This window comes from Morus notabilis, unplaced genomic scaffold (genome assembly GCF_000414095.1).
Source record: "Morus notabilis unplaced genomic scaffold, ASM41409v2 Scaffold2959, whole genome shotgun sequence".
NCBI classification, from domain to species: Eukaryota; Viridiplantae; Streptophyta; class Magnoliopsida; order Rosales; family Moraceae; genus Morus; species Morus notabilis.
Window position 1 is genome coordinate 6543 of NW_010366492.1, and position 13664 is coordinate 20206.

Genomic DNA, 13664 nt, shown 5'->3' on the forward strand with positions numbered 1-13664 from the left:
AAATTAAATTAAATTAAAATCAAATACTTTCATAAAAAATTAATTCCATGAAAATATTTAATTAAAACTTAATTTATTTAGCAATTATGAACAATTTGAGTGCATTTTCATACACTTATCAGGGTACGTAAGGAGTTGCATTTGTATAAAGATGGTGATCGTTGGATGAAACCACACGCAGCGTACACATTGACTCCGGTGGATTGTAAAAAGTTTTGCAATTTCTTAAAGTCAGTATGGTTTCCTGATGGGTTTGCTTCAAATCTTCAGAAAAATGTGATCAATGAAAACAATAAACTTACTAGGTTAAAATCACATGATTGTCATGTCATACTGCTGCGATTGTTGCCAACTACGATTCAACCATTTATGAAGAAAGAAATTGTCGATGCAATCACCGAATTAAGCAACTTCTTTGAGTTGATATGTTCTAGGACATTGCGGAGGAGTGATTTAGAGAGAGCCCAACATGATATTGTTGTTATATGCAAGTTAGAAACAATTTTTCCTCTAGCCTTTGTTGATGTAATGGTTCATTTAGTAATGCACTTACCAGAAGAAGCCATTCAAGAAGGACCTATTCATTTGAGGTGGATGTATCCTTTCGAATGAGTCCTTGGTTCATTAAAAAAAATATGTTAGGAATCGGGCAAGACCGGAGGGTTCGATTGCCGAGGCTTATATTGACAACAAAGCACTAACTTTTTGTTCAATGTATCTAAGTGGCATTGAGACAAGATTTAACAGACTTGAGAGAAATTAGGTGTCACAAATGGATACAAACTAATGAATAATCCCAAGTATTGTGCATGAACGACTAGAGCAAGTGAAGAAATGCCACGTGGCACACTTTGATTCGTCCAGGATTGACGTTTGGAGTACGCGGATAAAAACTAGCTTCCGACGTGACACGTGGCGCGAGCTGAGTGGCTGAGAGGAAGAATGGCCGACAGCTGGGTCCCACATGGACATGTGGCGGGAGTTGGTTGGGAAGCATCTGTAAGGAGGCACGCACGCGGCTGAGTGGCTGAGAGGAAGAATGGCCGACAGCTAGGTCCCACATGGACACGTTGCGGGACTTGGTTGGAAAGCTGCTGCAAGGTGGGACCCACGCGGAGAAGAAAGGAGAACCGCCTGACACGCGCGTGGAGGAGACTCGCCGGGGGAGGGAACAGCTGGGTCCCATGCGAAAATCACCACGTGGCGCGGCTTGGAGGAGTGGCGCGGCTCGGCTGAACTTGGCTCGGCGGACGGCTCGGATTGCTGATGGGCTTCATTTTCTTTTTCTTTTAGTTTTGACCCAAATGTCTTATTTCCTTACAAAACAAATTAAATTAAATTAAAATCAAATACTTTCATAAAAAATTAATTCCATGAAAATATTTAATTAAAACTTAATTTATTTAGCAATTATGAACAATTTGAGTGCATTTTCATACACTTATCAGGGTACGTAAGGAGTTGCATTTGTATAAAGATGGTGATCGTTGGATGAAACCACACGCAGCGTACACATTGACTCCGGTGGATTGTAAAAAGTTTTACAATTTCTTAAAGTCAGTATGGTTTCTTGATGGGTTTGCTTCAAATCTTTAGAAAAATTTGATCAATGAAAACAATAAACTTACTAGGTTAAAATCACACGATTGTCATGTCATACTACTGCGATTGTTGCCAACTACAATTCAACCATTTATGAAGAAAGAAATTGTTGATGCAATCACCGAATTAAGCAACTTCTTTGAGTTGATATGTTCTAGGACATTGCGGATGAGTGATTTAGAGAGAGCCCAACATGATATTGTTGTTATATGCAAGTTAGAAACAATTTTTCCTCTAGCCTTTGTTGATGTAATGGTTCATTTAGTAATGCACTTACCAGAAGAAGCCATTCAAGAAGGACCTATTCATTTGAGGTGGATGTATCCTTTCGAATGAGTCCTTGGTTTATTAAAAAAAATATGTTAGGAATCGGGCAACACCGGAGGGTTCGATTGCCGAGGCTTATATTGACAACAAAGCACTAACTTTTTGTTCAATGTATCTAAGTGGCATTGAGACAAGATTTAACAGACTTGAGAGAAATTAGGTAGACAACACAAATGGTAATGTGAAGAAAATATTTGTCTTCCAAACTTGATATCGTCCAATTGGGAAGATGATCCTAATCACATTAGACAACTAGTTACAAAGTAAGGCCGAGTGGTACATACTACACAACTGTTCAGAAATCCCGCACTACATTGAGTAAGTATTACCTCACTATTTTATTACATAATTAAGTCACATGAAATGATAACACTAACTTAAATTTATAATTTCAGTGAGCACAAGAAAGAACTCAATGATACTGCTCGAACCGAATCATTAGACGAAATTCAAGTCAGGGAATTTCCAAAATGGTTCCGGCGTAAGGTATTACGCTATAGTCATAATTTATAATTACAAATACTCTTGCTATATAGAACTTTAGTTAATATTGTTTACTGTTGACAGATGTCTAATCTCAAGAGCGAAACATGCCAGACGCGACTGCACAATTGATTTCACTTTCGTGTGATTCAAGCTTTTCCGTTAAAAGCTACTCCGGTTGTGTGGTGAACGGAGTCAAGTTTCTGACATACAATCGGGATATTAATCAAAATTTTCAGAATAGTGGTATTTGTGTTCGCGGACCAGATAACCAGACATATTACGGAGTACTGGAAGAGATTTATGAATTATCATACATAAACGACAATTATGTTCTTCAGTTTAAATGTAAATGGTTCGACACTAGGAAGATAGAGAGTTCAACAACACAAGAATAGAATGAGCATCTTCGTCAAGGACTCCTAGTATGAGAATGAACCATTTATACTGACATCTCAAGCGGAACAGGTTTTTTATGTGGATGATTTATTCAACGGTCCGAACAGAAAAGTTGTTGAACACTTTGGACATCGACATATTTGGGATATTCCACATACGGAAGCAGATGACATTACAGTAGTTCAAGATACTGAGTCTATGAATGTTGACTTAGTCGTGGAACTCCCCGAGATTGACACTTTAATGTGGAATCGACCTGATATATCATCTGATGTTGTCCTGTCCGATGTGATGCAATTTTAACAGACAAGTCTCCCGTTGAGGATAATGACTCCGATATACTGGTAGAGGATGACAAAGAAGACTATGTTGAAGAAGACATCGATGATTCTGAGGATGATAGTGACATAAACGACAATTAAGACATTAGCAGTGACGATGAATAGAAATTATGTACTGCGATTATTGTTTTAATAATTTTAATTATTCATATAACATAAGAATTATGTAAATAAGATAATAACATTTATGATGACTTCTTAATAGGCAATCATGTATGGCCCACTCGCTACATGTGATGGCTCTTTAAGGGGAGCGCAACCCCCACCCGATTCTTATAGGTTGCCATCACACTGTGAGTATGGTATGTTAGAACATAATTATAAATTTGTTAAATTAATTACATCAGTATTATATGATCACTAAATATATTTCATTCTACAGCACCTGATGCCGCACCTTGACGACATCGTGGAGGTCGAGGGAGGGCTAAGGGTCACGAAATCACAACCAGAGTGGCAAAGGAAGGAAAGATCACCCCCATGTTTGACGAACGTGGAGGTACTTGGAAGGCAATTGGAAACTACGGCACTTGGTTCGATAGTGCCATTGGAATCCATGTCAGGGATGTCTGTGAGCCTTTCCACGATGCTTGGAAGGACGTAGACATCCAGCATAAGACAGAGATTCAGCAACGCCTGCTGGTATAAATTATTCAACTTCATTGTTTTTTAATTTAATATAAATTTCAATATAATAAAATCATTTAACATGTTTATATTGTATTACAAGAATGGTTCAACCTCGATTATGACCGCGACGATGGTATAATTAGGTTTGTGGTCGACAGGGAGGCTGCAAAATGTTATAAGGATTGGAAAAGCGACCTCCATGACTATTTCAAAGATCTTGGTGGTTTAAAAAATTAGAGTGGAGTTAGGACCCCCCCTCCCAAAAACCTCAGGAATCCAGATCACTGGGGTCATTGCTGCGATAAATTCATGTCCGATAAGTTTCATGTAATTGAATCTCTTTTATATGTTATTTTATTATATATAATAAATGTTAATTTTACTAACGCTGAATGTAATCATAAATAGAAAAAGTCAGGAATCATTAAACTTAATCGTAGCAACCAAAAGTGATTGAGTTTTCATGGTCGGCTGTCGTACTCCCAACATCGCGAGAAGAAAGTAAGTATTTGTTAATAATTTATTCAATATAAATGTTAATTTGGTAGTCGATTACACTATATTCATATACATTTAAACTACTATACAGTCTACCACAGGGACTGAGCAGCCGATGTCCGTCATTGATAACTGGGGGGACATGCATCGTCGTGGGGATACTTGGGTTAATCCCCAAGCTGAGCAGACTTTTGTAAGTATGCTCGTAATGTTTAATTATATTTTTTTATTTAAATCGCATTATGTATTTAATTATTTTTCTTATAATATTTGTAGCATCGGATGGGAGGAGAAAGACAGTCTGCTACTTCTGGGTCATCTGTAGCAGCAGCAGTTAACGAGGAGGATATTATGGAGCAGTTTCTGGGAACCCACAGAGGACACAAGATTGGAGTGGGTCGCACACTCCCACAAAAGGTTTATCGAGGGGATGCGTCGTCATTTGACTCACGCTCGACAAGATCTTCTACGACACATTCTGACCCACACGTAGAAGAATACTTACAATAGAGTTACCAGCAAAACCTCCAACTGTACGAGAGTGTCATAATGATGCAGGACTTAATCACTCAAATGCACCCCAACATGACTTTCCCAGCGGTTACTCCTCATGTGCCGTATGTCCGTCCAGGTCATCCGCCTCTGAATTCTTCTAATGATAACGACGATGATTCTAGTGTTGCTGCTAATTTAGGAGATTAGATTTTTATTAATGTAACAATTTTTATTTCCGCAGATTTCTACTATCATTACATTTTTATTTTATTTTAGTAATTACTTTTTACAATAATAATTTTTATTTCTATTTGTTATTATTTATTTCCTTTTATTTAATTCTTTTTTATTATTATAATATCATGAATTATATTTAATATTGGGTTTAAATATATAGTAATATACAACATTAATTAGTAAAATGAGAAAAAATAAATAAAAAATTAAAATATTATATGCGACGACAAATGTGGTCGCAAAAAATATAAGCCACGTTAGCTAAATCTGCATCTTTTTTGACGACTTAATTCACAAAATATCATTATAAATACTCAATGCCATGTCATCTTAGCGATGTAACCGACGAAATAATTATAGCGACTCATTTGCGACGATTGTTGTCACAAATATAATTACGACGACGGTTTGTCGTCGCAAAAATTAATTTTGCAATGAATCCATTGCGGTGACAGTTTTGTGACAACAAATGATCACTAAAACTTTATTTGCAATGACTTTAAATTTATTACAACAACTTTTTGTCGTCGCTAATAGCTATGTTTCTTGTAGTGATTGCGCTACTCGATTCCTTGGTCGTTATGTTGTGCAACAATTCGGTAAACTGAGTGTTGATGTCATTTCTTTTTTTGCTACTCTGTGAAACACGAATGTACATTATACTTGTTAACTTGATCATGCAAACCTTTAAATATATCTCTATAATCTTTATGTGCTAATTATTTCTTTCTCTTCCATCTCAGCTCAAGTTTTGTTTCCTTTCTGGGGTTCTGAAGATTCCCATCGTCATTTGAAGTGATTTGAGATAGATTGAGTTAGTTAATAAAGTGACACAGCGGAATGGATAGGATGATGTTTTACCGGCCTAATTCGAATGAAAAATTCCTGAATCCACCTAAAAAAACTTCAAAAAGGGGAAAATCTCTTAATTGGAGAGGAAACTCAACCTTAATTCAATTATCAAAATATTCAAGTCTTACTATTACAATAGGTATTATGACTATTTATAGCTCAAATACAAAAACAATAACAGAATACCAACTACGCCAAACGTCATAAAAGTAAAAGAAATGACAATTAAACTAGACATTAAGACTTTACGTAAAATTACTAAACTAATATATTGATTCTATTATTCTTCCTACATCAGTTCACCCCTTATTTGAAAAGAACTCGACCTCGAGCTCGATAGAATCACATGGAAGATGAACATGATGTAGCAAGCAGAACCACTAGTGAAAACGACCCCTCTTCGGTTTATAAGAATAATAGACCCTGATTGAGTAACCAATTTAGAATTTCAACAACCCTATGAAATCAATTTCTTCACCTTCTCCTTTAATTTTATCCACATTAAAATGATCCACAAGCTCTTCGTCAAAGTTCCCACAATTAATAATTTCAATTTTGTTCCTCTGATTGAATTTTTGGTTCACCTTGGGATTCAATTTCAAGACCAATTTGCTCGTCTAAATTTTCAATTTTGTCCACATCGAAATTATTAATAGAATCTTCTTGAATAATATCCCCACAATTAACAATTCCAACTCCCAATGTGACACAAGAAGCATCATTACTTTCTTCAAAATCAAACCATTCAGAAACAAATTTCATCATATCTACAAGAGTAGTGGATTTACCTTTGGGTAACATAGGCCTCTGGTGAGAATTAAATTTGGTACAAATGTTGGGCGTGTAAGGGGATCACTTATTGGGCTCATACACTTGAGTTGAGTCAAATAGTGGGCTGGGCTCATTGATTTTTAATGGGTCCATTTTGGCCTGGGCTTGCTCCTCGTTGCTTAGGGCTCCACGCTGCACATCCGCCATTGCTTTGGAGGTCACTTCCGCCATTGTTCTGCAAGTCGCCGTCGCACTTCCGCAGGTCGCCGCCGCCACGACAATCTCCTTCTCTGGCAACGGGCTCTTTAGGTAAACAAATTTCACCATTGGCTTTATGTCTTGCAGATCGTAAGAGAATTAGACTAGGCAGCGAATCAACGCTCAGCTCCGCTGTCGGCATCAGAATCGAGTCGCTCGCCATGGCAGCAGTGCTTCTCCGTCGGACCTGAGAAATTCGTGCGGCCAGTATCGAGCAGCTCTTCGATGTTCGAAGTCCGAAGTCGACGAAGCCACGGATCTAGCTTTCTCTCTCGATTCGAACTCTGTTGATGCGAGCCTCGCTCACAATTCCACGTATCTTGTTCATCTTCTCTGCTGCACTCGTGCGAAGGTGTGGTCCTGACGGAGTGATGACAGAGATCGTAGCGGAAAGAACCGCGAATCTCACTGAAATCATGGTGGAAAGACGCGCGAATCTCATCGATTCGTCGGATGGCACGACGGAGAGCTCGACGGATCTCATGGTTCTGGTCTGGCGGAAGTGGGTCTCGTTCAAGGCTCCGTTGATGTCGACGATCGCCGACGGTGCTACTCAAGGGCTGGTTGTATTGTTGGTTTGGGTAGTGCCTCGATGATTTTGGGTACGATGTGGTGTAATGGGGTTTGGATTTGGATATGCAGTGGCTGTGTATTGGTGGTGGTATCTCGGATGGTGGTAGTGGTGGTGGAGGCCACGGTGGTGATATGGTAATGGTGGTGGAGTGGTCACGGTGATGGTGGTTTGGTGGATGGTGGTAATGGTGGTCGTAGTAAGGATCACGGTGGTTGTTATGGCAGTGAGATGGTTGTCGAGAAGGTGAATGGAATGAGATTTTATCCACTTATAGGATAATAATGGATAATTTATAAAATATTACTTCATAATTAGTTAAATAGCAAAACGCGTTTCCTATTACACCTCGAACTGAATTGGGAAATCAGGCTCCTTTGCTTATAAAAAGAGTGTAGCATATCGGTATTTGATTAATTTGCTCAAATCAGATTAATTGGGAAATCAGGCTCCTTTGCTCAAATCAGATTAATTTTCATCGAAAGTTCCAAATTTTCAATTTTCCACATATGGATCCCGGTACGTTTATAACTCTTCCTTTGTATTTTGTAAGAGCGATTAATATCCGAGTATGATTGATATTCTTTTCTTCTCTTTTTGTGTGATCAAGTTAATGAATTAATCACTTACGGCTCTTTCGTTCAATATAAAATTCGTCTACTTTTCTCTTATAACTCTTCTTTTGTATTTTATAAGAGCGATTATTATCCCAGTATGATTGATATTCTTTTCTTCTCTTTTTGTGTGACCAAGTTAATGAATTAATCGCTGACGGCTCTTTCGTTCAATATAAAATTCGTCTACTTCTTTCCGTGGTATCCTGTAAAATCTTGATCTTTTGGAAATAAAGATTTTTTTTAATTAATTAGTTGTTGACGACTGGTTTATTGTATAGCTCATGTATGAATATTGTTGTTAATTAATAATAAAGATATAAATAAATGTCTGTTCATTATGTGTTCTTCTTTTGCTAAATATTAATTCTTCGTTAATATTATCTTATATAACGTTATTAAAAACCCCGAGTGATCATCATCATATTCTACTTATCTATATCCCAAAAATTGAGGAGGGATATTTGAAACTTGACAGAGGTATCTATGCATACATGATTTTCAGCAAATTACAAATTCTAATTTTGAAGAACATGTGTGCTTAAGTGAATACATTTATTAAATTTCAAAATTTATAATAGCATTTAGACATAGTACATTCAAATTCATATTTAAATTTGTGATTTTTTTAAACCTTTAATGCTAATCTAGTTCATTTATTTCTGTAGATTGGGCAAGGTTGCCAAAGCATTTATTGGACATAGTTTTAGAGAAATTGGAGTTATCATTAGATTATTTGCAATTTGGTGTTGTTTGTCTTCAATGGCATTCCATATTGAAGGATAGTCAAATTAAACGGAGTAAAACATTGCAATATCATCATATTCCAATGCTTCTAATTCCCAGCGAAGAACAAACATGGAGCATATACAATACACTGGACAACAAATTCTTGGGCACAAAACTTTTTGTACCATATAACAAGCGTTTTTCTGGCTCTTCACAAGGATGGTTGGTGGCTGTAAATAAGGATTGGACGGTAACGCTTTACAAACCTTATTCTATGGTTAAAGGAGGAAACAACATAGATACTAATATTCTTCTTCCATGCCTGTTTCCTCCTGATTTAGAACACTTTTTTGATCCAGATGGTATAATAGATTATGCTGAAGTCTATGATTACCATATTGAGAAAGCTTTACTTACAGCTGATCCGCTAACAAATCCAAATGAATGCATGATTGTGGTGATATTTGGCGAAATGCAGGAGTTAGCTATTTTTAGAATCGCCAAAGATACAACATGGACTAAAATTAATGGTTATGATCATGACAACAAGCAAATTATGTTAGAGATAAAAGATATCTGTCACCATAATAATCAAATTTATGCTGTAGATGTTCATGGTGTACTTAGATCTTTTGATGTTACAAATCCATGCAATCCCACTGTAAATTTGGTTGCACCTAGGAGAGCATCTGATCACTCCTCTGTCAAGAGATATCTTGTGGAGTCCTATGGAGGAAAGCTTTTACAGGTCGAAAGGCGTTTAAGTTGGCGTAACCAAGACGATGGTCGTGAGACAAAGAAGTTTAGAGTTTTCAGATTAGATTTTGGTAGAGCAAAATGGATTAAGATAAAAAGCCTTGGTGATGTATCTTTGTTTTTGGGTGATAATTCTTCAATATCTGTCTTGGCTTCTAATTTTATCGGTTGCGAACCAGATAGTATATATTTTACTCACGACATAGATGATACCGATGTACTGGGACAAAATGTCATGATTTGTGATGTGGGTAATTACCATGTCAAGAGCAGGACCTTTAAATTACACTACAATATAGATTCAAAAGTTCTTATGAAAATGAATAAACGACCTCCAATTTGGGTTGTGCCCACACTTAATACATATTAGGAATCTGTTTCTTATTCTGGTTCCCATTATTACGTATTATTAATCTATTGTTCAGTATTATTAATCATCTTTTTACAAGACTGATCGTTTCTCTCATTTACCATTATTTTATATTTGTTCACGTTTTGTTTGTCGTCCGTGTTGCCTATCTTTTTAAAATAAAATAAAATATTTATATCATGGGTCCCTAATTTTATAAGCCCGTTCACTTCGCTGAGCTGAGTTTATAATTCGAGTTGAGATGTGATTTTATGTGAGAATTTTTTACTGTAGTAAAAAAGTTAGATGTGACTGTTTCTGAGAATTTTTTACTGTAGCAAAACTTAAATTCTAAACTCGAATCGATGAAGTGAACGGAACCTATAATTTTATAAATCTTATTATTATCATAAGTATTATAATTATTTATAACTCACAAAAAAAAAAAAAACTATAACAGAATATTAATTATATTAAACGATATAATAATAAGAAAACAATAATTAAACTAGAGATTAAAAGTTTTCATAAAATTGTTAAACTAATACACTAACTTTATTATTCTTCCTCGTCATGAAGCTTTATCCAAATTTCAATGGGTAGCTTTCCCCAGTTCCACAAATACTAGCTCGTTGATTCTTGATTGTCTCCCAGTCTCAAATGCCTTAGCGAATAAAGCGATTTTGGTGGGTCCCACGTTCTTGTTTGATTTCAAAACTTTTTTCGATTTATTTGTCTTCCTTTTCTTCTTCTCTTTTTTTTTTTTTTTTTTTTCCTCACTCTTGGCAAACAAATGTTTAAACCATTTCTGGTGTCAAGTGTCAACTCTCAAATCGTTTCTTCCATCCTTGTATTATTGGAAAAAATGGTTGCTTTGAGATGATATGCTGTAGTGTAGTTAAAAATTAGAATATCCTAGAATCTTACTGTAGCAAATTGGATAAATGGAAAATTTAGGCCTTTTTCCATCTTTTGCCCCTCATATATACTTTAAGGTACCAAAACCCATGTTTGAAAAATTCATTATCTGATGCTAGTGTTGTACTTTTTATGGTAGTATGTTAGTTTCTGAGCTACTGAATTATGAACTAAAATGTATATGTTTTTTTTTGTTTGCTGCTTTTATCATATGCTATTATAATAATATGATTTAATTTAGAATCCATTTGGAATGTAGGTTCAAATCAGGTGGTTTGAATTAGAATTCAAATTTTGTGAGAAATACTGTAGCAGAAATTTTTAATTTAAACTAAAACCGAGGTGGTTCGAATCCGCGTATGGTACGAGGCCTTAAAGGTTCTGCTTCATTATTAGATAGTTTATGGAACCAATGTGCCTTCTTTGCTTCTATGGTGGATAGATTCGTTCCACGACCAGTTATGGAAGTCAAATGGGTGGACCCGTCTGGGACAAATCCCGGACCAATTGATGGTTCAGTGCTGAATGATCAGGAGAAACATGTATCTGCTGCAGTTTGGGATCGGCCGGTGGATTCTACATATATGACCTTTTAAGTTTATTTTTCTATATTTTGTCTTTGCATTTTTTTTTTTACAAAAAATTTTCTTTTGTTTTTGAATGTTTGCAACTATGCTTCGACAAATGATCCAGGCTCGTAGCATACTGAAATGTCACGAACACACTTCAAAGCTCAGCGACTAGACGCTGACTCCAAGGCAAGTCGAGTTAGTTGAGAAGGCTTGGTTTGGTTTTCTAAGATTGATTCCTGCAATTAGACTAGACAGAGCACTCATTTCTGCATTAGTTGAGAGGTGGAGGAGGGAAACAAACACTTTCCACTTTAATGTTGAAGAAATGACAATAACTCTCAAAGATGTTGCATTAATTCTTGGACTAGCTGTTGACGGGGAACCAGTAACCGGTACTATTTATACCACCAGCCATTCTGTTTGTGAAAAGTATCTTGGTGTTGCCCCAGAACCCGCGGCTACACTAATGGTGGAATGGTAAAGCTAAGTTGGTCTACACATTTCTTTTCTCGGTGTCCCGTGGATGCCCCGCCTAAGGTTATCGAGCGTTATACACGTGCCTACCTCTTATACCTTGTAGGCTGCACAATCTTCTCCGCTACCACTGGGAATAAAGTCCCTGTTATGTACCTTACATTGTTTGAGAATTTTGACCAGTGTCGGAAATATGCTTGGGGGGCTGCAGCATTAGCATTCTTGTATCGATCCTTAGGAAATGCCTCTCTGAGTTCAATCAGCGGTTGGTTCAATCAGCGGTTGGTTGAGAATGTTGTTTACTTTTATATTTTTAACTCTTATGCACAATTTTATTCAGTTTCTTAGGCTTGCATGGAAATTTCTTGTTGATATGTCGCCTTTGGTCATTTGCCCACGCTTCTGCAGTGCTGGAGTTACTTTCACTTGAATGTTGGTCGGCCAAAGGTCGATCCTAACCCATCACATGATTTTTTCCTATTCATGCTTAGATGGGAGGGGAAACTGAGTGATCCAACAGCAAACCATGATGTACTATTTTATCGTAAGGCATTGGATTCGCTTAAACCGAAGATGTAAGGTTCTCATATTTTATGTGATGATGTTGGTATACTTCAATTTTGTTGTTTCTTTTAAACTATGGAGTATGTTACAGATGTATGCTTTTGATAATAGGTAGAGTGGCTTCCTTGCAAAAGCATGGACAATACTGTGATTCCTATACAAATTAAGAGTAATCTGATGGTAGGGAGGTCAAGGACAATGCTGATTTGTTTTGACAAGGCTGAAAGACATCTCCCTAATCGTTGCCTAAGGCAATATGGCATGCCTCAGTCAATCCCGGAGGATGTACAAGACTGGAATAGAAAAAATCGTAGAGTTGACTTATCAGGGAAGATGCAAATAGAAATCAATGAATGGTCAAGGCGTAGGTTTTGTATAGTACAAGGTGATGTTGGTGCAGATGAGGGTGACTACATGAAGTGGTACCTAAAAATTACCCGTAAATTTGTAGAGCGGCCTCTACGTCTCTCAGTGGAATTTCAAAGAGCAGTAAGGCTGAGATAGTTTGTGTTTATCATGATTTAAGGAATGTTATTTGCTGCAACAGAAAAGCAAATAACGTATCAATTTGAGACAATATGTTTTGTTTTGAATGCTGCAGATTGCTGGCTTGAGAGAAATTACTCTTATAGCAGACTCATTCTCTACAGAAGGGTTGGATCCTCAACAAGTTGAGTTGGTTCGTCGGGTCGGGTGTACTGCACATGAATGTTTGAGGGAGCAAGTTGGAGATCCAGCCATTGTGGACTTCTGCCCACAAGTTGATGTTGGAAAAGGGATAAGAGGAAAGGAGATGGTTATCAGAAAGAGTACTGAAAGTCTTTTGCGGAAGGACGAGCTGATGCCATTGCCATATAATGTGGCTAGTAAGGATAGAAATTTTCATTTTTGTATCTTGTTTTATCTTTCAAAGTGAATTTAAAAAAAATAAAAAATAAAAATAAAAAAACCTTGTTAGCTAGTTTTATATTGAAATATTTGATGTAGTTATTGTTGTCATGAAGACCAATAAGAATGGGGTAACACTATAACATTTGGTTTAACAGGTAACGATGAGCAAGAAGAATCGCAAGACGAGGTACAAGTTGAAACTTATTCGAAATGCAACATCGAGCAAGATGACACTCAAAATTTACAAGATGGGATGGCAGTTGAAGTAGTTTGCACACCTAACGTTGAGCAAGAAGACATTCCGAATTTGCCTTTTGTGAAAAGCTCTCCAAT

The 13664-nt window shown here is 36.7% G+C and overlaps 1 protein-coding gene and 1 pseudogene across 1 annotated transcript; both read left to right on the forward strand.

Moving 5' to 3' along the window:
- Nucleotides 1-7183: 7183 nt before the first annotated feature.
- Nucleotides 7184-9933, forward strand: LOC112093972 (F-box protein SKIP23-like). The gene is made up of 4 exons (XM_024173683.1): nucleotides 7184-7474; nucleotides 7536-7601; nucleotides 7896-7983; nucleotides 8747-9933. Exons 1-4 carry the CDS (start codon nucleotides 7184-7186, stop codon nucleotides 9931-9933), a joined length of 1632 nt encoding a protein of 543 aa, XP_024029451.1.
- Nucleotides 9934-11189: 1256 nt separating this feature from the next.
- On the forward strand, nucleotides 11190-13647 carry LOC112093973 (annotated as a pseudogene).
- Nucleotides 13648-13664: the final 17 nt, after the last annotated feature.